At 47.1% G+C, this 27,762-nt stretch overlaps 1 protein-coding gene across 3 annotated transcripts in view; it reads right to left on the bottom strand.

Annotated features, from left to right (window-relative positions):
- PPP4R1 (protein phosphatase 4 regulatory subunit 1) overlaps nt 1-27,762 on the bottom strand; it is a 180,903-nt gene that overhangs the window by 74,171 nt on the left and 78,970 nt on the right. For all 3 annotated transcript variants that reach the window (XM_082259519.1, XM_082259520.1, XM_082259521.1), the window contains exons 7-8: nt 27,012-27,119; nt 1,795-1,860 (exon numbers count right to left, since the gene is read on the bottom strand). In XM_082259519.1, the coding sequence (XP_082115645.1) occupies nt 1,795-1,860; nt 27,012-27,119 (174 nt within the window). The remainder of the gene's footprint in view (nt 1-1,794; nt 1,861-27,011; nt 27,120-27,762) is intronic.

Here is a 27,762-nt window from a genome sequence, read left to right as displayed (position 1 = left end):
GGGGAAATCAAAAATGGAGAAAGATCTGGGAGTCTTGGTAGAGGATAGACTAGGCAATAGCATGTGATGTCAAGCGGCAGCTGCCAAAGCCGGCAGAATTTTAGCATGCATAAAAAAGGGATGTATTCCAGAGATAAGACTATAATCCTTCCACTTTATAAAATTCTGTTGCGACCACATCTGGAGTATTCTGTCCAGTTCTGGTCGCCAGTCCTCAGGAGGGATGTGTTGGAGCTGGAGAGAGTCCAGAGAAGGGCAACTAAACTAATTAGGGGATTGGAGGACCTTAATTATGAAGAGCGTCTGCAATCGCTTGATTTATTCTCCCTGGAGTAGAGACGCCTGAGAGGGGACATGATAGCAATTTAGAAATATCTCAATTGTGATCTCAGCATAGAAAAAAAGCTATTCAGTCGAAAGGATTGCATGAGGACTCAGGGGCATACAATGCGACTGGAGGAGAAGCGTTTTAACCTCAGGCAACGTGGGGGGTTCTTTACTGTTAGGGCTACAAGATTGTGGAATTCTCTACCACAAGAGGTGGTTTCTGTGGGAAGTATGGTGGCTTTCAAAAGACTCTTAGACGTACATCTCAAGGAGAAAAACATTCAGGGGTATGAGAGATGATTACGGCCACACACACCTACACAGGTTGAACTGGATGGACTATGGTCTTTATTGAACCTCACCTACTATGTAACTATGCAATAGGTTACAGTATGTGTTGGCATTCATGGTTCCCTCAATGAACTGTAGCTTCCCAGTACCGGCAGCACTCCTGCAACCCCAGACCATGACATTCCCACCACCATGCTTGACTGTAGGCAAGACACACTTGTCTTTGTACTCCTCACCTGGTTGCCGCCACAAACGCTTGACACCATCTGAACCAAATAAGTTTATCTTGGTCTCATCAGACCACAGGACATGGTTCCAGAAGTCCATGTCCTTAGTCTGCTTGTCTTCAGCAAACTGTTTGCGGGGTTTCTTGTGCATCATCTTTAGAAGAGGCTTCCTTCTAGGATGACAGCCATGCAGACCAATTTGATGCAGTGTGCGGCGTACGCTCTGAGCACTGACAGGCTGACCCCCCCTGCCTTCAACTTCTGCAGCAATGCTGGCAGCACTCATACGTCTATTTCCCAAAGACAACCTCCGGATAGGATGCTGAGCACGTGCACAACTTCTTTGGTCAACCGTGGTGGGGCCTGTTCTGAGTGGAACCTGTCCTGTTAAACCGCTGTATGGTCTTGACCACTGTACTGTAGCTCAGTTTCAGGGTCTTGTCAATCTTCTTAACGCCTAGGCCATCTTTATGTAGAGCAACAATTCTTTTTTTATTTTTTTCCAGACCCTCAGAGTTCTTTGCCATGAGGTGCCTTGTTTAACTTCCAGTGACCAGTATGAAAGAGCGCGATAACACCAAATTTAACACACCTGCTCCCCATTCACACCTGAGACCTTGTAACACTAACGAGTTACATGACACCGGGGAGGGAAAATGGCTAATTGGGCCCAATTTGGACATTTTCACTTAGGAATGTACTCAGTTTTGTTGCCAGTGGTTTAGACATTAATGGTTGTGTGTTGAGTTATTTTGAGCGGACTGCAATTTTACACTGTTAGACAAGCTGTACACTCAGTGTTGTCACATGAAAAAATATAATAAAATATTTACAAAAATGTGAGCGCGCGCGTGTCCACCCTCATATACAATCCTATACCCACAGAGGAAGGGCAAAAAAAAAACAGAGTTTTGCCTTTAGTTATACTTGAAGACCATTTGGCACTCACCAGCATCTTCTCTGTTGCTTCCTGACCAACTACGCTGCATATATCCCCAAAATTAGCTGCACAAACCTAGAATGAAAAAAGTAAATATTACAGATTAAAGAATTTCACTATCTGGATACAAGCTTACATTCAATACTTGTGGCAATTTTCCTAAATTACCATGTTAGTTGTCAGACCTTACTTACTGCCTTAGGCTCGTTTCACATTAATGCGTTTAATGCTTTTTGCAGAAACGCATTTCACTTTAACATGAGTTCCTAAGGAACACGCTCATTTCAATGCATTTTCGTGCCTCTGTTTTTGGAAAGGGTCAGGGACTGTTTTTCCTGCAAAATGCAGTGTTTTGCATGTAATAGACATCAATGGACCTGCGATTATGCCGCAATGTGTGCTTTTTTATTTTTGGCTATACATCCACTATGTATAGCTGGTTGCTAAGAAGCGGGGTGGGAAGCCGACTGCCGCATCCTTAACAACCGATGAGTCATCAGCTGTCAGCAGGTTAAGGGCACTTGGGGGAGGGGGGCGCCGGGATCTAGGGGCCCCCTTGTTAAAAGGGGCTTCCAAATTCCGATAAGCTCCCCACCTGCAGACCCCCAAAACCCCAGCCCAGGGTTGTTGGGAAGAGGCCCTTGTCCCCATCGACATGGGGACAAGGTGCTTTAGTGTGGGGCCCCTTGCTCGTCCCCTCCCTTTCCTGACCTTCCGGCTGCATGCTCAGATAAGGGTCTGGTATAGATTTTGAGGGCTTTTTTTTTTCGTCTTACATTTTGGGGAAGGGTGTCCCCTCCAAATCCATATCAGACCCGAAGGGCCTGGCATGGACCTGGGGGAGGACTCCATGACTTTTTTTTTCACAAATTTTTTTTGCCGGCAATTTTTTACTTATTTATTCTTTGCATTCAGCTGTCAGCGGGGACCCGCTGACAGCTGATGAGTTATCGCTTGTTAAGGACGTGGTGGCCGGCTTCCTGGCCCGCTTCCTAGCAACTAGACATACACAGTGAATGAAAAAAAAAAAAAAAAAAGCAAAACGCCATTTACGGCAAAATCCCAGTAATACTGCAGTTTAAAAAATGTAGAAAGCACACAAAAAAGCACCCCTGCAATACTCAAAAGCAACATGCATAGATGCGATACGTCAGGTTTAGTTAATGCAGGATAATCATTATCGATATTTACAACAATCCTTTAAAGTTTAACGTGTTTTACAGGGCCCAAATATCCGGGCTTATCGTAGGAACTCGCAATGGGTTATCGGGACTGCAAATACTGTATCTTTACTGGATGAAGGCAAAGCAAAAACAAACAAAGATACTACCATATGAACTTCAAAAAGAAAATAGTTAAGCTATGCAAAATGATCTAAAATATACATACCATCTCCAGGTGTGAGATTATTGTAAATTTCATTTTAAGTCAGGGCTCGACAAATTTGCTATGAATCTAGGAGCCAGCTAAAAAAGTTAGGAGCCAGTTTTTTTTTTGGTAGCGTGGGTTGTCAGGGCAAGTAATTTGCGCCCCCTAACTCACTTACAGCAGAGTGGTCAGTCAATAACTCCAATGTAACGCATTACGTCAAGGTTATGGGCTGGCCAGAAAGAATGACATTAAAAACCTGTTATAGGGGAAACTCCTTTTTATGCTAATGCATCATGACTGCGGCATGTAAAATACCCTCATCTGCTGCCTATTGTAGCTTAAAGTGGAGTTCCACCCTATTTTTATACTTACCTCCATCTTCTCGCTCCGGGTCACCTGAAAAAGAAATGGATAATCGCATATTTTTTTTTTTTTTTACTTACCTCGTAGCGAAGAAAAAATACTTACCTTACTTCCTTCTTCCTCGGCCGCGGCCCGTCGTCACTTCCTGGCTCTGCAATGATTCCTGGGAGCTGGACGTCATAGCTCCCAGGAATCATTGCGCCTGCACCGGCCCCGACGTCAGTTCCGGGTCGCGCGCGTCATCCCCTTCTAAACAGCTTCTGGGCATGCCCAGAAGCTGTAGAGGGATGACGCGCGCGACCCGGAAGTGACGTCGGGGCCGGCGCAGAGCATCGTGGGACCAAAGAAGGCGGAAGAGGACGCAGAAGAGGATCTCGCTGGCTTCAAGCTGCCCACATCTGAGATGGCAGCGCTGGACAAGACGTTTGCAAGGTAAGTATTTGTCCTAACAGGTAAGTGCAACCCGGGACAGATCAGAGGCTAGCCATTGTGGAATGCACTAGCCCTGACTGTCCCGGGGGTATTAAAAAAAAAAAAAAAAAATCCAGGGTGGAACTCCGCTTTAAGGGTGGCTGTTGGTGGGTGGCAAAAACATGTCTTTACAGCACCCAACTGCACATCTAAATAAAGCCTTTGTGACATTTTAAATAAAACAAACACAGAAAAGGATGAAAGAAGTATTCCAGCGCTGCTGATCTTCTGTTGCCTCTTTGCAGCTACTTCCTGCCTGTGGTGATTGTTGATAATACACAGGGCTTTATCAGAGGACATAAAAAGATCATTTTAAAGCATGCCAGCCTCATCTCCCCTCCTCCACCTCACAGCACACCTTAAACAACTTTGCACTATTAGAACAGCGGCTCAGTGTGTCACAGCATGGAAACATGAACACACACACAGGCAGCCCCCGTGCTCTATCCTCCACCAGAACTCTCCCCCCCTCCCTCATAGTAGTTACTGTGACAGTCTGCCTGCTAGGTCAGGTAAAGGGCACACAGGCTGCCGGGTCCCCCTCCTCCTCCTCCTCACTCTTCTCCAAGGTCTGAACTCCCGCTGTGGTCCCTGGGGGGAGGAAGACCAGCCTGATAAGGACGCTACGGGCAGCAGAAGAGAGCTCAGAGAGCAGCCATTCCGGACCGTGCTCTGGCAGAGGAGAAGAGGCCCGCCCCCTCCCCTCTCATGTTACACACAGCCGGACTTCATATTACTGCACGGCTCCAGGGAAAACACGGAGACCAGGGAGGGGGGAGAGCGAAGCATCGGCTGCCTGACACTCTGAGCTGCGTGTCCGGGCAGTCAGTCAGGAGTTGCAGAGAGTGGGCTGGCCGCAAATCAGGAGCCAGGACGCGGTTTCTGGTCGCCATGGCGACCTGGCGACCGGGGTTTGTCGAACCCTGTTTTAAGTTACACTTTCCCTGTTTACCTGACAAAAAACAAATCCTGAGTTTCCTTCAGTACTTTAATTCTTTTCATTTAAAGTTCAAATCCAGTAAACACTCGCATGTTTTACGGATTTAGAACTTTTGTCAGGGTTTTACTCCCATCTGTGACCCCACAGGAAAGATTTGCACTCACTCCCTGACCAGATAAACTGAAATGGACACATTCAGCTAACCTAACTATTTGACAGCAAGTAGACACAGTGAACATTGCTCATCTCAAGAGGGATATAAAAAAATTGTAATAACCAATAACAAAAAAAACAAAACAAAAAAAAAAAAAAAAAAAAAACACGACAACCCATCTGAAGCTCATGGAATTCCACCCTCTACGACTGGTTACTTGGTGTTGCCAAGGCCAAAGGGGGTAAAGCACGAACGGGTCCTGTAGCAGATTTGAAATTAAGGATTTATTATATATGGTTCTTTAAAATTTTAGATGCTTGTTTTTATGTGTAATCTATAATTCTATCTGAACATAAAAACATTACATAAGCAGCTTCTGCTTCCAACTGACCTGCTTATTTCACCGATCAGTCCAGTCTGATAGAAAATAACACACTCTAGGTAGTCTTTATTGAGGTCAACCAGATTGCCAGATACCATGTGATCTTTGCCTAGGTTGTAAGTGACATTATAAAGTTCAGAATAGTCTTTTCTTTTTATAAAATCCACATGGTATCTGCATTAGCATTTTTAATTTTTTTTTTTTCTTGAGTATACATTGCTGGCTTTTTCTCAAGTTACAGTGTGTACATGATCCAAATAATCAGAGCAAAGTGTTAAGATAATTTGTATGAACTCACACTGTTTGTGAAAGTATACGGTTACAATTTAAAAGTTGTGAATGCACATAAAACAGGAAAACTCAATTTAATACAATACCGTTTCTTACTAGCTTTAACATAGTTCCTCTACACAAGGGGTCTTCAAACTACGGCCCTCCAGCTGTTGCGGAACTACACATACCATGAGGCATTGTAAAACTCTGACATTCACAGGCATGACTAGGCATGATGGGAATTGTAGTTCCTGAACAATTGGAGGGCCATAGTTTGAAGACCATTGCTCTACACACTACTGCTCATGCCTCCTCTTGTCTCTAAAAGGTTGAATTATATCATACGTCAAGGGGGGGGGGGGTCATAAGGAAAGGCTCCCCATCTGCACAGGTCAGTCCCATTAACCTTAAAATACCTCCAGTTTCCCAAAGTTTCCTTTTTCATAGTATACCACACTGTATCTGAAGATGGTCAGGATATATCTTTTTTGTTCTGAAGAGGATTACATTTTAACAAAATTAAGGTAAACATTGGAAAAAAAAAAAAAAAAAAAAAAAGATTTTTGTACTTATCGTATAATCCACTTCTTTGAGTTAATTGATGGACACAGCCTCCGTTATTCAGAACCATATGGTTCTGTTGCCCTCTACAGGAGTAGGACACTAGGCAGAAAAAAATATATATAAAAAAGACTTGGCTATGCCTATGGCCAGGCCCAGGGGGTATACTCCCCCTCTCTGCTATAGGTGTTTAGTTTAGTAACAAACAGTGTCAGAAGTATTACAACTCCATAGAGGGGTGGGTGCTTGGTCTGTCAAAGAACTCAGCGAAATGGATTTTACAGCAAGTACAAAAATCTAATTTTCTCTTTCGTTCATTGACGGACACAGCTCTTCATTTTTCAGAACCATAAAGATGTCCCCAAGCAGTGCCAAACACGCGGGGTGGGACAACAAAAAATCCCAAGGCTAGAACACAATAGCCAACAAGTTAAACAGGAGCTCAACAAAAAACAACTGGAGCCCAACCTGAACAATACACCCACAAAAAGAGTGAACAACCACTCTAAACAGCAGCCTGCAAAGCCTTGCAGTCTAAATGGAAGGTTCTGCAGATGCCAACACCACCACTTTGTAGAATTTAGTGAAAGTGTGCACCGACGACCAAGTGGCCGCCTTGCAAACCTGCGCTACTGACGCTTGATGACGGAAGGCCCAGCCCGAGTAAAGTGCGCCATTACAGGGAAAGGAGGAACCTGACCCTTGACAGATCAGGCCTGAGTCACCCTCTGTCTGATCCATCTAGAAACGATCGCAGAAGAACAAGACAGCCCTTTTCTTGGCCCGTCCGTGAACACAAGCAGTAAGTTTGACCTCCGAAAAAAGACTCCAAGGCTGCCAAATACACCCAAATCTCTCGAACCACATACAGGGTCAAATGGAAATCAGACAACCTTAGGAAGGAATGACAGACATGGGCAAAGAACCACCTGATCTTTGTGGACCACCAAGTAGAGGATACGACAAGGAAACGCCGCCTGCACCGACAACCTGCGAGCAGGAGTAATAGCCACCAAAAAGGCCACCTCCTGGGATAGCGTAAGCAGGGGAATCTCCTGAATATTTTCAAAGCGAGGCTTCTGGAGAAGTGAAAGCACCAAGTTAAGTGCTGGAACGAAGTATTCCGCCTACCGGAAAATGCTAGCTACTTTCAGGGCTCCCAACACACTTTTTGATCTGCCCTGGTGCTTGACATAAGTCACTGCCGTGGCATTGTCCAGCTGGATCCGCACTGGAAGCCCCCCGGAGTCGATCCGTCCAGTGATCCAGGCACAGTCTGATCCTCCCAAGTTCCAAGACACTGATCGGCAGTCTGGACTCTTCCAGTGTCACACAACACTGAGGGGAGCGCAGTCCCAGGACATCTCCCCACCTGGACAGACTGGCATCTGTAGTGACCACTGTTCAATACAAGGGGAGAAAGGATCTGCCCTGCCGAGAAATTAAGTCATCAGTCTATAGACACACCCTGGTTTCCTGGCTCAGCCGAATCAGATTGTCCTCAGACCTCTGGTCACATGTCCCATTGTACCAGGATTTCCCTGTAAAGGGGCCTCGTGTAAAACTCTGCAAACTGAACCACCTCAAAGGCAGATACCATCAAGCCTAGCACCCGCATGCAAGTCCAGAGGGAGGGACCACTCCACCTGCTGGACAGCAGTAGGTGAATTGCAGCATGAAACTTGTGGATTTTGTCCAGAGGAAGGAACACTCTGGTTAGGCTAATTCCAGAATCAGACCCAGATTATCCAGTTTTTTGGATGGAATCACAGCAGACTTCTGGTAGCCAACTGAACTCTGTCAGGGTCTGTATAGTAGAGCTGCACGATTCTGGCCAAAATGAGAATCACGATTTTTTAGCTTGTAATAAAGATCACGATTCTCTCACGATTCTCTGTGTAACAAAAAAAAATTGGGATAACTTTACTATTACGTTTTTTTTTTTATTCATTAAAGTCTATTAATTGCGTTTGAAAGACTGCTGCGCAAATACAGTGTGACATAAAATATTACAACAATCGCCATTTTATTCTGTAGGGTCTCTGCTAAAAAAATATATAAAACGTTTGGGGGTTCTAAGTACTTTTCTAGCAAAAGCACTTGCAGGCAACAAGTGTCAGAAAAAGGTCTAGTCTTTAAGAGGTTAAACTTCCTTTCTCCCTTGCAGAGGGAAGGAAAAGATACAATGTAATCATTTTGTTTATAGTTACTGGGAGACTAATGTTAATAGGCATTTGTTTGCTGGAGGCTTTTTTTTTTTTTTTTCCACAGCTGTTCTCTCTGCAGCTATGCAAAGAATCGAGCATATGTCAGGTTCAGATCGTCAGGAGGGGTGAATCGAGATTGCGATTTTCATACGATTAATCGTGCTCTACTGTATAGTGAACTCCACATCATCCGTTAGGGCAGAAGGGGACTCCGCTCGCAAGAGGAGGCCGTCCAGGTAGCCCAGTACCGCAATCCACCGCTGACGTAGCAACACCAGAACCGGGGCCAACACTTTTGTGAAGACCCAAGGAGCGGAGCAGAGACTAAAAGGGTAACACAATGAACTAGTAATGTTCCTCTCCCACAGCAGAAAGAAAGTCCCCCGGATGAAGCGATGCCATCAAAATTGGAGGAACCTTGCCCTATTTTGGGACCATGAACCGGTTTGAATAAAAACCCTGAAATCGATTCAATACCGGAACCAGGACAATCGCACCCCGAAGCAACAGGTCTTGCACTGCCTCAAAGAGAGCTTGCAATCATTCTGGGACAGAAGCATAATGGAAGGGAAGAACTTTTTCGGAGGGCAAGAACGAAAAACTATCTTGTAACCAGACAGTATCACTTCATGGACCCATTGGTTGTTTACCAAGGTGGTCCAAGGCCTGTAAACAAGCGAAGATGTCCCCCCCACCCCAGGCATCAGTGAAGGCACACCTTCATGCTCAAGGAGCCTTGTCTGCAGGTCTAGAGAATCCTGCTCTTGGCTTGCCAGACCAGGGCTGCTTGGAACCTCCCGAGGAGGAATTGAAAGGTTTTGAATCCTTGTCAGTTGATCCCACGGGACGAAAAACTTCTTGTGAAAGACGGGCCATGTATGCAACTAGGTTCTTTCCCCTTCCAAGACTGTGTAAGCAAGGTACACTCTTCCCCCCTGTGAGACTCTTAATGAGGTCTTCCAGGGTAGGCCCAAACAGGTGATCGCCTTGAAAGGGTAAATCAGACAGACCATTTATAGAAGTCTGGTCCGCAGACCGACACTTAAGCCACAATACAGGCTCAAGCATTACTGTCTAAATAGATAGCTTAGAAATTAGGGGAACCGCATCCAAAAAGGCATAACAGACAAAACTGCAACCCCTGGACCAACTAGTCCGCCACCCAGCAAAGGCAGGGGGAATCTGCTCACCCTCTAAATCATGGCACAAAAGCTTAGCCCACTCAGTGTTTGCAACACCAGGGCAATGGCCAGGACTGGGCTAAGCGGCGGGCGAGCAAAAGTGAGCATATTGCGGGCCACAGACTCCACCTTTCTGTCTGCCGTATCTTTAACCACTTAAGCCCCGGAAGATTTTACCCCCATTCCGACCAGGGGGTATTTGCGATTCGGCACTGCGTGACTTTAACGGACAATTGCGCTGTCGTGCGACGCTGTACCTAAACTAATTTGGCGTCCTTTTTTTCCCCACAAACAGAGCTTTCTTTTGGTGGTATTTGATCACCTGTGCGATTTTTTGATCACGCGCTATAAACAAAAAAAAGAGCGTCAATTTTGCAAAAATAGCAATATTTTTCACATTTTTTTATATGAAATTCCCCCCCAAAAAAATGTAAAAATCAAAATTTTTTAAAATTTTCGGCCAATTTGTTTTATGCTACCTATGTTTGGTAAAAAAAAAAAAAAAAATCGCAAAAAGCGTATTTTGATTGGTTTGCGCAAAAGTTATCGCGTTTACTAACAAAGGGAAAGATTTTTGTCATTTTTGTTGTTTTTTTTTTAACGCGTAATGGCGGCGATCTGCGATTTTTTTTGCGGTACTGCGACATTGCGGCGGACAGATCGGACCCTTGACTGACATTTGTGACACTTTTGGGGTTACCAGTGACATTTCTACAGTAATCAGTGCTATATATATGCACTGTTACTGTAAAAATACACTGGTAGTGAAGGGGTTAACTTTACTTGGGAGGGAGGGGCTGTGTGTGTCCCTAGGGGCGTGCTTTCTACTGTGATTGGCTGTGGCTTGAGCTGTAAGGACACTGATCAACGGATCTACATACTAGATCCGTTTGATCAGTGTCTTTACAGCGAGGAGAATGACAGGTCGCTTGTTTACACAAGCTGCCTGACATTCTCCCTCTCCCCCGCCGATCGCCGAGTGGCCGGCGGACATCGGGTCCGCTGGCCACACGCGCGGGGGGGGGTCCGTGACCACGCAGGAGCGCGCCTCAACTCAAAGGGGTGCCACACCGCAAAAAGGCATGTAGGATCCACAAAGGGGCGTTTCAGACACTCCCATTCTTTAGAGACAAATTTGTCAAAACCGGGGGGCTAAGGAAACAGTTGCTGTGCAAGATGGCATGTGGGTGCCAAAGGGGCCTTGCACCCCCGCCGTAGCCTTAATTCTTAAAATTTCCCGCACAAATACAGTGTGTCAACTAGCCCCTTCTCGTACACAGCTACAGAGTTGGAGGAATCGTCCTCTGTTAATCAGGGAGCGTGGCTGCAGACCCCGCAGGGTGGGCTACATCCGTGGCGTCATTCATTAAGATTTAGGATCTAATGAGACAGATGAGGCAGGGAAAGGTGGGGGATGCTTTTTGCTAGCTCGCCAGCAGCGAAAGAAAGGACTCCAGGACTGTCGTCAGTGCACCCATGGAGGGCTGGGACCCCTAGGGACTTGCAGCCTCAGGTGGGAAAACATGCTCCTGAGACTCCATAAGTAATGAGGTGGACCCCCACAAAACGGGTCTAGCACCGCTATGGGCCACCAGCAAGCAGAGCACCCTACAACCTGCATCCGAGAGAAAGGGACTCCACCAGCCTCACCAACCCACCAGAGTAGCACTAGGAAGCACTGCTAGACTTGTGGCGTTCAAGGGGAAGGAAAAAACCCAGGAGTCAATATCAGGGGTAAGGAGGAGCCCCAGAGGCTCCCCTGTCATGGCCGCCACTCCATTAGCACGCCAGACCAATGAAACATGGCTGTTGCCCATTGAAAAACAGAATACGACAAAATGGACACCGTACACGGCTCCACAGGACCCAGGAGGGAGCCCTGGCATTTAGCCTGCAATAAAAGGGGGGACCAGACACAGGACCCCAGTAACAGCCAGTGCCCCCCCTCCCCCTCAGCCAAGAAGCCCAGCCGTAGGCGGCGCATCCCCCAGGTACAGTGCAGGGGGAGGGGGGGTACCAGAGGGGCCCACCAACAACCAAGGAGGGGGTTGGAGTGGAGCAATTTTAGCAAGTGCAGTATATATCTGTTGATCTCGTCCTGAAATGCAGCATCCTCAATTTTTGAGAGATTAAAATGGAAGTAAAAACAAGCTTGCAAAATACTAACCCCAACCCCAGGCAAAACAAAGCCTTCAAAAAATAAATAAATAAATAAATAAATAAAATGTAGACATCTCATCTAAGCGTTTGAAAGCTGCAATGTATTACACTTTTTGTTTATAGTTTTATATATTCACACCATGTAAATCGATTTGTTTTTAATTTACTACTTAATATATTGGCTACTGTTTTGTTCTACTGTGATTTTTAAAAACAGGTCCACTTTTAACTGAGCTCTTAAATTCTTAAAAAAAAAAAATATTAGTGGAACTTTTAGAAGTGACCGGAAACACTACAAGAAATTGCACTGAATGTCATTGGCACAAGAAATGGCACTGAAATGATCGCTCTTCATACAGTTTAATGGTGCTATAAACAGTTTAATAAAAAAAAAAAAAAAAAAAAAAAAAAAAAGTTAACCAATATAACATCATAACCCATGGTACCCAACAGCTATTAGCTGTCCAGCTCCAAAGTCAGGGCAGTGACACACATCCCTGCCTTCCTTAACGACTTAAGGACCAGGCCTATTTCTGACACTTCTTGTTTCAAGTTAAAATCAGTATTTTTTTTGCAAGAAAATGACTTAGAAACCCCAAACATTAATTTTTTTTTAGCAGAGACCCTAGGAAAAAAATGGAGATCATTGCAATAGTTTATGTCATACCATATTTGGGCAGCTGTCTTGCAAACGCAATTTAAAAAAGAAAAAAAAAAAATACTCTTTTAAGAATTAAAAAATAATGGTAAAGTTAACCCAATTTTTTCTATAATGTGAAAGATGTTACGCTGAGTAAATAGATACCCAACATGTCAGGTTTCAAAATTGCGCACGCTCGTGGAATGGCGACAAACACTGGTACTTAATCTCCATAGGAGGTCGTGGGCTAGATCCCGTGTAATAGAAATAAGCAGGACAAGTCCTCTAATGTGAGATCTGGGGTCAAAAAGACCTCAGATCTCACATCTACCCTTAAAGAGGAAGTAAACCCTCCTCTGACACTTTTACCTATAGGTAAGCCTATGATAAGGCTTACCTATAGGTACTGTAAATATCTCCTAAACATGTACCGTTTAGGAGATATTTACCTTACATGCAGCCAGTGACGTCACTGGCACATTCGCTCAGAAGGAACGGCCGCTGGTGCCGTTTCTTCAGAGACCCGTGCCGTGACTGTCGGCTCCCACGCGCGTGCATGACGGCACCGCGGCTTCGGCCAATCAGATGGCCGGTTGCCGCGATCCCGGAAGACGGGCGACATGTCGCCCGTCAGAGGTGAGCGGACGGCACGGCAGGGGCTCGTTCTAAGGTATTTCATAATGAGCTAGTATGCGATGCATACTAGCTCATTATGTGTTTCTCTTTCGGCTTGTAAAAAAAAAAAAAAAATGAACTGAGTTTACAACCTCTTTAAAAACAAAAAAAGGGCCCTTTTAGACCATTGGAAGGAAGCGACGTATGACGTCGCTCTGGTCCTCCAAGGCCATAGAGTTGAGTGGGGGCCATCTTGCCCTCACTGGACTTCCTGCACAGCACCTAAGAGAATTGGATTATTTTCCATGCTACCGACGGCTCTGGGAAGCGGGGTGAAGGCACCTCTCCCACTGCCCATAAAAATCCACGGCTCAGACCACTTATGTGAAGGAGGACCGCCCTCCCTGTAAGAAAATACCGGGGTTATGGCAGCTATCTGCTGCCATAACACCGATATTTAACGTCAAAGTACCGACGTAAAACTGCGGCGGGCGGTGCGGAAGTGGTTAAAGTGGAACTTTATTTATGAACAAAACCAAAAATGGGTGAACATGCAGGATTTTTAATGCAGAAGAGACATGCTTTACCTACTTCTGGACAGCCCACTGTATATTAGGGATGCACCGAAATGAAATTCTTGGCCGAAGCCGAATAATAATGAAATGCTTGGCCGAAGGCCGAATACCGAACGCGGTGTTTCGCATTTTTTTCCATTTATTTTGCCAATTTTTTCACCATTACAATAATTAAATGGTAAAAAAATGGATTTTTGTAAGATCTTACCGTAAAATCCTTTTCTCTTAAGCTCATTGACAGACGTAGTCTTCTTGATTCTCAAGAGCTGGGTTATGTTGTCTCCGCAGGAGTAGGACTAGGCAGAAAGACAAAACGTTCTGGCTCCACCTTAGGGGCAGTCCCTGAGGGTATATCCTCCCTCTCTCTGCTACAGGGAATCAGTTCTGTTCTAAAGCAGTAACAGAGAATTTAACCCAACCCAACTCAATGATAGAGGGGCGGGTACTACGTCTGTCAATGAGCTTAAGAGAAAAGGATTTTACGGTAAGATCTTACAAAAATCCATTTTTCTCTATCGCTCATTGACAGACGTAGTCTTCTTGATTCTCAAGAGCTGGGACATCCAGAAGCAGTGCCACAAATGAGGGGTGGGATTGACAAAATCAAATCCAATCTAGAAGGCCCAACCGGTGCCAAACTAGAAGTTTTAAAGGCTCATTATAAACAAAGAATGAGACTAAAGAAAAATTTTCCAACGGAAAAACCCTCGAGGTAGACCACTGGTCTCCTCAAATTGCGGCCTGCAAAACCTTGCGGCCAAACGAGGCATCAGACGATGCCATTACATCAACTTTATAATGTTTAGTAAAGGTATGCACCGACGACCAGGTAGCCGCCTTGCACACCTGGACCACTGACGCCTGATGGCGAAAGGCCCATGACGCACTAAGTGCCCGAGTGGAGTGCGCCTTAACAGGGAACGGGGGTTCCCGACCCTTAATAGAATAAGCCTGTACTACCATCTGTCTGATCCATCTGGAAATGGTCGCGGCAGATGCAGGCAACCCCTTTTTGGGTCCATCTGGGATCACAAAAAGTGAATCCATCTTGCGAAACGAGTCTGTCGTTTTCAAGTATACCCTGATCGCCCGGACCACATCCAAGGAGTGTAAAGCAAACTCTCGCGGATGACTGGGCTTAGGACACAGAGAAGGTAACACAATTTCTTCATTCAAATGAAATTCTGAAACCACTTTTGGTAGGAAGGATGGATTCGGACGAAGAACCACCTTATCTCTATGAACCACCAGATATGGTGAACGACAAGATAATGCGGCCAGTTCTGACACCCTGCGTGCAGAAGTAATAGCCACCAAGAAGGCCACCTTCTGGGACAACGTAGGTAGAGGAATCTCCCTAATATCTTCAAAGGGAGGTTTCTGAAGAACTGACAACACTAAATTAAGATCCCAGGGGGGTAACGGCGCGTGCACTGGCAGAGCCAGATGTCGCACCCCCTGGATGAAATTCCGCACCAAGGAATGAGTAGCCAAAGGCTTCTGAAAGAAGATAGCTAATGCTGAGACCTGACCCTTGATAGTACTCAAGGCCAGTTTCTGCTCAACCCCTTGTTGCAGAAAAGCTAATATTCGACTAATCGAATGAGACCGAGGACGGAACCCCAAAGGTTCACACCATGCAATGTAGGACTTCCATGTGCGATGATAAGTCTTTCTGGAAGTCGCTTTCCTTGCTTCAACTAGAGTAGGAATAACTGAAGCTGACAATTCCTTGTCCTTCAGCACCTGGGTCTCAATAGCCAGGCCATTAAAGCCAGCGATCGTAAAGCAGGATGGAAGATCGGTCCCTGAGACAGTAGGTCCTCCCTGAGAGGAAGTCTCCACGGGACGTCCGCCACCAGTCTGACCACGTCGGCGTACCAAGCTCGACGAGGCCAGTCCGGAGCTACCAGAATTACTGGAATTCCTTCCTCCTCTATCCTGCGAAGAAGTCTTGGCAGTAACGCGAGAGGAGGGAAGGCATACATTAGCTGGTATTGCCCCCACGGGTCGATCAGTGCGTCTGCGGTTTCTGCTAGAGGATCGCGGGAGCGAGCCACGAATCTCTGAACTTTCCTGTTGAATCGAGATGCCAACAGATCCATATCCGGGGTGCCCCACCGTAGGCACAACTGGTGGAAAACGTCTGGATGGAGGGACCATTCCCCCTGATCCAGAGTCTGACGGCTGAGATAATCTGCCTGCCAATTCTCCACCCCCGGAATGAACACCGCAGAGATTGCTGGAACAAATCGTTCCGCCCAGCGAAGAATGCAAGCCACTTCTTTGGCCGCTCGGACACTCTTGGTGCCCCCCTGGTGATTGACATAAGCCACGGCCGTGGCATTGTCCGACTGGATCCGAACCGGGCTGCCCTGGAGCTGCTCGGTCCAGTGAATCAGACAAAGTCTGATCGCTCTCAGTTCCAATACATTTATCGGTAACATGGATTCTTCCGGGGACCAAAGTCCCTGGACAGATAACTGACCGAGAATTCCTCCCCATCCGGATAGACTGGCATCCGTGGTCACTATCGTCCAATATATTGGCAGAAATGACTTTCCCTGGCTGAGCATCGGAGACCGAAGCCACCAGACCAGAGACTCTCTGGTCTGTTTGCTCAATCGGATCTGATTGTCCAGGGATTCCGGATTCCGATTCCATCAGAGAAGAATCTCTTGCTGAAGAATTCGGGTATGGGACTGGGCAAATGGGACTGCTTCGAACGAAGCCATCATCAACCCCAGAACCCTCATGCAAGTCCGAAGGGAAGACCAGCTGTTGGACAGTAACAACTGGACTGCTGATTGAATCTTTCGGAGTTTCCCTACCGGAAGAAAAACTCTTGTCCTGGCTGTGTCTAGAATTAGACCCAGATATTCGAGCCTCTGGGTGGGAACCAGAAATGACTTTTGCTGGTTCACCAGCCACCCGAATTCCTGTAAAGAAATCATAGTAATTTCTATGTTTTGTAGCAAGGTCTGAGGAGACTCTGCATGAAGCAGAAGATCGTCTAGGTAACCAAGGATCGATATGCCTCTTTGGCGTAGAAGTGCCAACATTGGGGCCAACACCTTTGTGAAGACCCGCGGAGCCGTGGCGAGACCGAAAGGTAACGCCACAAACTGATAGTGGTTCTCTTCTACGGAAAAGCGTAGAAACCGCTGATGTCCTGCGAAAAATGGGAATGTGAAGATATGCGTCCTTGATGTCTATGGACGCTAGGACATCCCCTGGATGCAGGAAGGCTGCTACTGTGCGAATGGACTCCATTCTGAATCTTCTTATGTTGACAAAAGAATTGAGTGCCCTTAAGTCCAGAATTGGACGCACTTTGCCCTCTTTCCTGGGTATTGTAAATAGGTTTGAATAAAACCCTTGAAACCGTTCTGTCCAAGGAACGTGGACTACCACTCCTTGTTGTAGTAAATCTGTGACTGCTCTCCGCAGATCTTCTAAACGATCCGGGGATAGTCGGATATTGGAAGGGAAGAATCGCGCCGGTGGGAGAGATCGAAACTCGATCTTGTACCCTGACCTTATGACTTCGCAAACCCATTTGTCCGGGATTCTGGAAAGCCATGGATCCGGGAACCGGCGAAGACGTCCCCCCACCCCAGTTATGGGTGGGGGCGCACCTTCAGGCTTTGGACGGTTTATCTTCAGGTCTGGAGGGGGCGGGCTTTTGCTTGCCCGACCAACGACCCCTGACGCCTCCTGCAGGAGCTTTGGAGGACTTAATTTTTTCACCCGCGGGACGAAAAAAACCTCTTGTGAGCAGAAAAAGAAGGCCCTCGTCTTTGACGAGTTCCTTTACCTTTAAAATTTTGCGGTAAAAAGGTGCTCTTTCCACCCGTGAGATCCTTAATGATCTCATCTAAGTTGGCTCCAAATAGACGCTCTCCTAAAAAGGGGATATTAGCCAATGCTTTTTTGGAACCTTGGTCGGCTAACCAACCTTTTAGCCACAGTGTACGCCTGAGAACCACTGCTGAGACTGATGCTCGCGCCAATAATGGAGTGGCGTCTAACGCCGCATCACACACAAACTGTAACCCCTGTATCATTTGTTCCAACAAATCTGATACCGCCTGAGGGACCTCTTCTAAGTCCCGGCGTAACCACTTGGTCCATTCAGTTACAGCCTGCGAAACCAGACCAATAGCTATTATAGGTCTGAAAGCTGATCCAATCAAGGAAAACATGGTGCGAGACATAGCTTCTATCTTGCGATCCACTGGATCTTTAAAAGACGGAGCGTCTTCTAGAGGAATAACCGTGGCTTTATTCAATCTAGCAATTGGTGAATCCACCACAGGTGGTTCTGTCCATTTCTTAATGAGGGTTTCCTCAAACGGATAACGCCTGTCAATGCGTTTAGAAATAGTAAAAGTGCGTTTTGGCAGACGCCATTCTTCGATTGGATTGCCAAAACATTTGGGCAATGGAAAAACCTTTGCCACTTTGATGCGTTTTTTAGTCCCAAAAGGGATTTCAGTTTCAGCTATTTCCGATGGAATACCCTGTAACCTTAAGGTTTCTTGAACAGATACAATGAGTGCGTTTACCAACGCTTCCTCTCGGGCTATGGCGGATGCCGAAACATCCTCCTCGCTGTCTGAAGAGACAGGACCCGAGACACCAATCCCAGATGAAGTACCTGACTTTGCAGAAATAGGCTCAGAGTCTGAATCCGAGGTTTCAGATAATAAGGGGTTAGGCGGGGGTCGCTTTCTTGCGCCCTGTCCCTGACAAGCCACTTCCACCCGGGACACAAAAGTTTCCATAATAGCTGACAATGATTCAATTGTCAGTGGGGTGCTGGAGTATCCCGCAGACCCCTCGAGGGGATCCGGAGGAGATACATGAGTGGCAGGGTCCATGTTAATTCAGGACACCTTTGCCAGCAAAAACAAAAAAACTTTTTTTTTTTTTTTGTGTGTCTCCCCCTAGCGCAATAGCGCCCCTCAGAGTACCTGCTTCTCGATCCCACAGAGAGAGAGAGGGACCCCCAAGGCTCACCAACCGATGCAGTGAAGTTTCCAACCAACTGCAGTCAGCGTCTGTCTTTTACAGACTGGAAGGAGCTGTTGCTTTTTCCCGGGTAGAAGGACGTGGCTCCGCCCCCTGTGTACGCCTTCCGGCGTTCCCAGCTCTCCACGAGGTAGCTGGGCTCACGAAACATGGCCGCCCCCATAGAAGAGACCTAAGACTCCAAAAACATGGCGGCCGGCGTGACCTGAGGACATACATGCACTTGGTCTACGGCAAAATGGCGGCGGACCGCCGAAATCGTTTTCCCAGCACATCCACCTGCATCTCTGCTAAGAGGCGATATATGGATCTACAGGAGATACACTACAAATAAGGTAGGATTATACCTATGTCTGCTGTAATGTTACAGTCTGCTGGGTAGAGTGTTAGCTCTCAAACCAAGTCCATTTCCCACAAACACATGCTGTATTACAAGGGGGACTTATAAGTATCAGATATATACTGACCATATATGGAGGGGCCCATAATTCATACTGCCTCATAACGAGGAAAGAAAAAAAGGGAACGTTTACTCACCATACCGAACCGACAGGCACCCTCTCTTCACAATACCCTCTCCACCGGGGTGGGGGTTTGTGGACCACTCCGGACGCCTCGACTCTCTGGTTCCTGGCGTCCAAGCGAGACTTTTAACTCGCAAGGTCAGTCCCTCCACTGGGACTCCGTCGCGGCCGACCCAGCGCGGAGCTCTGGTCTGCACGCGCTCGTAGGCAGAAACCGGGGTGACCACTGGATCTCAACATCCAGCCCGTCGCCCGGCCCCGCATACTTACTTGAATGTGTCGCGGCCGACCAAGCGCAATGCCATGGTCTGCGCGCGCTCGTAGGCCGGCTGGGGTGACCACAAGTGTCGCCCAGTCCGGCATTTTTGCTTGAAGATCTCACAGGAAAAACACTGGAGAAAAACTACCTAAAAAATGTCTTTTTCTAAAGAAAAAAGTCTTGCCAGGACCAAAAGATCCCAGCAAGGAACTTAGGTCCTTACTCCTGACTAGACAGAAAAAAACTGATTCCCTGTAGCAGAGAGAGGGAGGATATACCCTCAGGGACTGCCCCTAAGGTGGAGCCAGAACGTTTTGTCTTTCTGCCTAGTCCTACTCCTGCGGAGACAACATAACCCAGCTCTTGAGAATCAAGAAGACTACGTCTGTCAATGAGCGATAGAGAAATTTGCTTTTTAGTAAAAGTCTCGTACTCTGCATGATGTTCGGGGTGTCTTGATTTTAAGTGATAAATTAAACTTTAAGTGCTGTACGTTTTTGCAGATGCACCCCCTCTGGACAATTCAGCAGAACAATGTCTGCAAACGGCCGTTTTTGCCTCTTTCTCTGACACTTTAAAGTGCTTCCACACTGCTGACATGTTTGCTGCATAAAGCGCGCGCCTCTCACTCTACGCGGGTTATTTGATTGCGTCAGTGCCCTGATTACATTGCTGTGTCCCCGGCGGCTGTCGGCTCCCCCTCCTTCCTCACACTGCAGTGTCTGTGTGAGGAAGGAGCGCCGGCGATGAGAGAGGATCTCATATGTTTACATATGAGATCATCTCTCATTGGATGGCTTGATCACGTGGTGAATGGCCGCTGTGATTGGCCATTCACCACGATCTGTGATCGGCCATGTCCAAGGGACACGGCCGACACAGATTCTCCCTGATGCGCGCTCGCGGGAGCGCGCGGGGAGAGTCTTTCTGGGAGGCCGTTTAAAAACGGCCTCCCGAAAATTCAAGTCCGCGCTGCAGCCGTATATAGGCTGTAGCGCGGATGGGAGGGAGTTAAAAACTTCATTGTTCGGCAAAATTTATTCGGCCTATTTACTTATTCGGCCGAACACAGAAAGTGCTTTTTTTGGCTATTTTCGGCCGAATAATTTTGGTTGCCGAACATTCGGTGCATCGCTACTGTATATATACACACACACACACACGTCATTACTTTGACGTTATATACTGGAGTAATGGCAGCAGCCCTCCCCTGCTGTTTTGCAGTAGTTTCCCTGCTTACTGGAGCCATCGTTAACGGCAAAAACGATCCGATCCTGTGGATTGATGGACAGGAAGCTGAGTGAGGGCAAGATGGCCCCCACTCGACTCTATTCCACGGAGGAATGGAGCGACGTTACTTCCACCCAACGGTTTTTTAATTTAAAAAAAGGAAAATTACTTATTTGCTTTTAAATGAGAGATCTGAGGTCTTTTTGACCCCAGATCTCGCATTTGGTGCCGGTTCACATATATGCGATGCGGGAACCCTGTGAATCCACTGCAGGGTCACGCATCGCATTCAATTCGCAGGCAGTTCACACTGCCATATGCAAATCGCTGGGGGAGTCAATACAAAGTTAACGACACCCCAAGATCAGTTTGCATATCGCAGTGGAAACTGTCAGTTCAGACATGGATCGCATAGGTGTGAACACCCATGCGATCCGATTCTGGTGCAGACCCAAAAAGGGTCCTGTGCGAGTTGTGTCTGAATGCGATGCGAATTCAGCCATACAATCTGTATGGCTGAATTTGCATCGCACAGACATTGCATGTGGTTTTCCGAGCAGTGCGCTCCGAATCACATGCGATGTCGGTCATCGCACATATGTGAACCAAGACTAAAGAGGCCTTGTCATGCTTATTTCTATTACAAGGAATGTTTACATTCCATGTAACAGGAATAAAAGATCATAAAGTTATTCTTGTTTTTTAAAAAGAAAAGATCTTTTAAAGTGCAGAAGAGAACGCATACGCAAGTCGCGCCCACTATGTTCAAACCACACATGTGGGGTATTGCCGCGATCTTTAGAGGGAGAGCAATACATTTTAGCACAAGACCACCTATAACTCTAAACAGGTAACCTGTGAAAATTCCTCTATCACCTATGGATATTTTTTTTAAGCACTGTAGCGCAATTTTGAAGCAAGACATGTTGGGTATCAATTTACTTGACACAACACCATCTTTCACATTATACAAAAAAAAAAAAAAATTGGGCTAACTTTACTGTTTTCTTATTTTTAATTCAAACGTGTATTTTTTCCTCAAAAAAATTGCATTTGTAAGACTGATATGCAAATACTGTGTGAAACTATTGCAACAATCTCCATTTCTATTCTCTAGGGTCACTGCTAAAAAAAAAAAAATGTATAATGTTTGGAGATTCTAAGTAATTTTCTAGCAAAAAATACGGATTTTAACTAAACAACAAATGTCAGAAAAAGGCTCGGCCCCTAAGTGCTTAACTCTTATGCATTAAAATAACCCACATGCCTGTACGCCCATGTACAGCGAGTTGTGCACAGGTAGCTCACAGCACAAAATTTGGCAATGCCGAATCTGACTGCACTCCCGTGTGGGAGTGACGTCCTATCAGCCTGGCCAATTAAAGCAGACGGTGCTTGGTACCCGAAAGCTGGCCATTAGAAGATGCCAGTGGTCGGTGGGGAGCTCCTGGACCCTGCATCAATGGAGCCGAAGGGAGTATAGTTCCCCTTTGAGAATAAGTCAAAAGACAAGTGCTGCAAGGAAAAGGGAGAGGGTGGCATGAGGGCGGCCTCTGGCAGATTCCCCAACTTAGAAAATGAATGTCTGCATATTCAGTGCCCTAGCTTGGAGTTCTCAGTAAACAAAAGGTATCAGTAAGTGCCTGTTATTTCACTGAAATTGTACATCTGAAAATATTTCTTGCTCGATCAACTATTGGGAAAAAAAAAAAAAGAAAATGGTGAATGGGCAATGCGTATGATATCCCTGTAAAATAAGGGTATCCTGATAGAAAAAAAAAAAAAAAAGGGAAAAATGGGATTTTTGACTTACCGTAAAATCCATTTCTCTAAAGTTCATTGACGGACACAGCTTCAGATCTTCATAACCATTTGGTTATACTTCCCCCTACAGGAGTAGGACACTAGGTAGGAAAAAAGTCTGGCTATGCCCATGGGCAGTTCCAGGGGGTATACTCCATTCTGCTATAGGTACTCAGTTTAGTTAAGAGCAGCATCAGAAGAAATAAAACTCTGTCAAAGCCAGCGACTGCAAAGCAGGATGGAAGACCGGTCCTAGGGACAGGAGATCCTCCCTGAGAGGAAGCTACCAAGGAACGTCGGCAACCAGCTGCACCAGATCGGCGTACCAAGCCTCGCAAGGCCAAATCCCTTCTGCCTCAATCCTGCATAGAAACCTTGGCAGAAGCTTGAGAGGAGGGAAGCCATAAATCAGAAGATACTGACCTCACTGGGCCACCAACAAGTCTGTGGTGTCCGCCAGAGGATCCCTTGACCGAGCCACAACCCTCTGCACCTGTTTAGCATAGATGCCAACAGATCCCACCACAGGGGTGCCCCACCGGAGACACAACTGATGAAAACACTTCTGAAGGGCCCACTCCCCTTGGTCCAAACGCCTGCAGACTAAGCAAATCCGCCTGACAGTTTTCCACCCCAGGAATGTGTATAGTGGAGAGGGCTAGAACAAACCGTTCTGGCCACCTTAGAATGCTGGCTACCTCCAGGACACTTCTTGTGCCCCCTTGGTGATTGACATAAGCCACGGCAGTGGCATTGTCCGATTGAACACAAACTGGACAACCCTGAAGACGATCTGTCCAATGGTCCAGACGCAGTCTGATCGTTGGAGTTCCAGGAAATTGATCAACAGTCTGGACTCTTCCAGCGTCCAGATCCCCTGAGCAGAACGCTTGCCGAGGACGCCTCCCAGTCATTTAGGCTGGCATCCGTGGTGACCACTGTTGAATAAAAGGGGAGGAAGGATTTGCCCAGTCGAAGCGCCAAAGCCACAATTATCCGGGACTCCTTTTTTCCTTGACTCAGCCAGATCCGATTGTCCAGAGACTGTGGAGTCTTGTCTCATTTGGTCAGAATCCTACTTTGCAGGGACCACGTATGGAACTGTACAAACGGAACAGCCACGAAGGTAGACACCATCAGGCCCAGCACCCACATGGAAGTCCAGAGGGATGACCATCTGTTGGAAAGCAGGAGTCAAATTGCAGCCTGCAATTTCTGGAGTTGGTCCAGAGGAAGGAGCACTCTGGCTAAGGCTCCTGAGTCAGTCCCAGACAGTCCATCTTTGTGGACGGAACCAGGGCAGACGTCTGAAAATTCAGAATCCAGCCAAACTCCCACAGAGTTCGTATTGTGATCTCCAGGTTTTCCACCAGAGCAGAAGGAGATCGTCCAAGTAGCTAGGACCACGATCCCCCGTTGGAGTAGCAAAACTAGCACTGGGTCTAACACTTTTGTGAAGACCCGAGGAGCAGAGGCGAGACCAAAGGGTCACGACAAACTGATAATGCTCCTCTCCCACAGCAAAGCGGAGGAAGCGCTGGTGACTGGCACATATTGGAATGTGACTGTAAGCATCCTTGGTGTCGATAAAGGTGATGAAATCCCCCCTGATGCAGGGATTACACCACCATGGGAATGGACTCCACTCTCAACTTCTGCACCCGCACTAAGCAGATGAGCGCCTTGAGGTCAAGGATTGGACGCACTTTGCCTTCTATAAACAGGTTTGAGTAAAAACCCTGAAAACGGGGACAATCACCCCTTGATGTAACAGGTCTTGTACAGCCCCAAACAGACCCTGTAAGGGACCTGGGGACAGGCGCAAGTTAGAAGGAAAGAACCTTGCCGGGGGACAAGAGCGAAACTTGGTCTTGTAGCCGGACCGAACAACTGTTACCCCACTTGTCTTGCATCAGGGAAGTCCACGTGTGTGGAAGCCAGCAAAGACGTCCCCCCACCCCCCATATGGGTGAGGGCGCACATTCATGCTGAAGGAGCCTTGTCCGCAAGTCTGGAGAAGCCCGCTCTCGGCTTTCAAGACAAGGTTAGTTATGATCCTCCAGGAGGCCCTAGAGGCTTCGAGCCCTTGTCAGTCGACTGAGGGAAGAAAAAACGTATGAACCAAAATGGAAGGCCCACGTTTACGACGAGGTTCCTATTCCTTAGTAGCCTGTGGAAGAAAGGTATTCTTCCCCCCTGTGAGACCTCTAATGATGTCATCCAGGGTAGCTACAAAAAGGCGATCTCCTTGAAAGGGAAGATCAGTCAAAGCCTTTTTTTTTTTTTTTTTTTTTAGAAGTCTGGTCCGAAGGCCAGCATTTGAGCCAAAAGACAAGCCGAAGGACTACTGCCAAAACAGAGAGACAAGCCACTAGGGGAGCCGCATCCAAAGAGGCATCACAGGTAAACTGCAGCCCCTGGGACAGCTGGTTCACCAACTCAGCAAAGGCAGGAGGAAGCTGTTCCCCCTCCAGGTCAGGGCGTAAAAGCTTAGCCCACTCAGTCAGAGTTTGCGACACCATAACAAAAGGTGAAATACCGACTTCAGTGCCGAACCAACCAGAGAGTACTTCACCTACCTGCCAGCCAGATCCTTAAAGACCAGGGACTCTTCAACCAGAATCATGGTTGCCTTGTTCAATCTGCAACCTGGAGGGTCCACCACCGGTGAACAGTCCACTTCTTAAGAAGGGACACCTCATAGGGGGTAATGCCTAGTAAAGCGTTTAGAGACCCCACGGGGACGCTTTGGTTATCCCCACTCTTAAGCGACAATTCTGTCAAAATAGGTGGGGAAAGGAAACACCTTTCCTGTTCAGGATGGCTTGTGAGCGCCAAAGGGAAGCTGCGTCTCCGTCGCAGCTGCATCCTCCATCTTTAAGGTTTCACGTACAAATACAATCCGTGCTTTCACCAGCGCCTTTTCGTGCGCAGTTGCAGCCGTGGAGGAATCATCCTCACTATCAGAGGATCCTGAGCATGTCATTGCAGATCCAGCAGGGTGACCTACTTCTGCGGCGGCCAAATCAGATTCAGGATCTAATGAGACCGAGGCGGCAGGGGAGCACTTTTTTGCTAGACCGTCGCCTGAAGATCACCTCCGCCCGGGACACAAAAGGACTCCAGGGACCGCCGTCAGTGCATCGAAGGATGGTTGGGACCCAGGGCTCCGCAGACTCAGAGAGGGGATCAGGTGGGTAGATGAGCTCCAAAGACTGCATGAGTAACCAGGGGGACCACATAAAAAGTAACATACTGCAAAGGGACAACCCCAAATGCGCTAGCAGCACCACTTGCTCGCCAGGGACAAGCACCAATCGATCCCAAGCACAGAGGGAGAGAACCCCACCAGACTCACCGCTCAGCAGAAACAGGCACCTGCAGCCACCAGCATAATCTGCACTCCACGTGCGGTGATCAGGAAGTGAAAGGATCCAGGAGTCAGCACCAGGGGGGGGGGCACCCACCGCCATAATCGCCGCCCACAGGGCACCAATATTTTCAATGGTAAACCACCGCAAAAGGCTGCCAGACTACACAAAAATGGCCGCTGTGTATAGAAACACAGGCTACAACAAAATGGCGGCTTACAGGTACCCAGGCCTCAAGGACAGACCCAGGTAGGACAGGGGTACAAACCCCCCCACCCCAGCATAGCGCTCTGCCCCAGACCCCAGGAGGTGGACCGGGACCACCCAAACATATGTGGAGGGGGGGTAGAATGGGGGACAGATGACAAGGGAGGGGGGGGTGCCTGACAGGAAGGAGGGAAACCGATCATCCCAAGGAGGGGCCCACCTACACCCCAAAACCATTGAGGGGGGGGGGGGGGGGGAACAGCTACTCACTATACCAGTAACCCGGTGGGCACCGCTTCAGAAATAACACCTCTATATCGAAATGGGGGGCTATTGGCCAGGAAAAGAACTGCGACTCGGGCCGAGACTTGGTTGCGACCCCGCTAGGCATTTAACTCGCAGGCCAGCCCCTGTTATGGTGGGTCTATGTAGTGGCCGACCTATCGCGGAGCTGAGGTCTGCGCGTGCTCACTGTCCAGACTAGGGTGACCACTGGATCTGTATTATGCAGCCCGTCGCCCAGTCCGGCAGTTGATCTCTCACAGGAAAAATTCAGGAGAAATAAAATGTATCTAAAAATAAAAATATTGCCAGGACTAAAGATCCCAGCAAGGAACTAGGGCCTTACTCCTGACTAGGCACAGAGAGGGGAGTATACCCCCTGGGACTGCCCATGGGCATAGCCAGAGTTTTTTTCTGCCTAGTGTCCTACTCCTATAGGGGTCAGTATAACCAACGGTTATGAAGATCTGAAGCGATGTCAGTCAATGGACGAAAGAGAATATTGATTACCCCCAACATCCTCAAGTATTCTGAGTTCACAGCATCAACACCATTAATCAACAGGAATAATAATACACATAATAGAGATAGGAAAGTTTCTATATAATCATAAATATGCTTACCTTGCGGACATGGAACATCCTGCAGTCGCAACACATCTCACAAAACCTTGGCAGGATTAACCTTTCGGTTATATCCTTACCAACCATTGATGCCATTTTACACATTATCTAAAAGGAAGAAGATATGCATCTTTACTAAAACAAATGAATGCTTTTGACATTTACTTGCAGCAGAAGGTACAAGGTTGATCAAAATCACAAGTTCAGCACCGCCCATTTCCCAAGCTCAACACCATTCAGGTATGGCCGACTAATTAAAAGTAGTAAAGCTGAAAAAACTATTTCTGTGCTCCCATTACAGTCCACTATAACTGCAGGATGGGCACACTTGGAAGTAATATAGGGAAGGGGGGAGAGGAATGATGTGTGTGTGTGTGTGTGTGTGTGTGTGTGTGTGTGTGTGTGTGTGTGTATACTTCCTAGATGTGTAATCTAATCAGAACAAGCAGCAGAGCGAAATAGAGTGTGAGCCATGCAGCCCAACCACACAGTGAGGCCGGGCACACGGCATTGTATGCACATTTCACGCTTGAGGGAAATACATATTAACTTCTATTAGGCTGTGAATCGAAGAAAGAAAAAAAATAAAAAGGGCACCCACTTTGTGGTGCTGAATTTAGTGTCCACTGGGACAGGTGCAGTAGTCTATGACTGGGAATGATGGATACCTTAATGGATAATAAATCTTGAACTATTTTATCACCAGTCAAGACGGTGACGCATTTTCTACTTTCTTCATATTAGATCGTGC

The sequence above is a fragment of the Pelophylax lessonae genome (assembly GCF_965119305.1).
Source record: "Pelophylax lessonae genome assembly, chromosome: 5".
NCBI lineage: Eukaryota > Metazoa > Chordata > Amphibia > Anura > Ranidae > Pelophylax > Pelophylax lessonae.
This window is presented reverse-complemented; position numbering and strand designations above follow the sequence as displayed.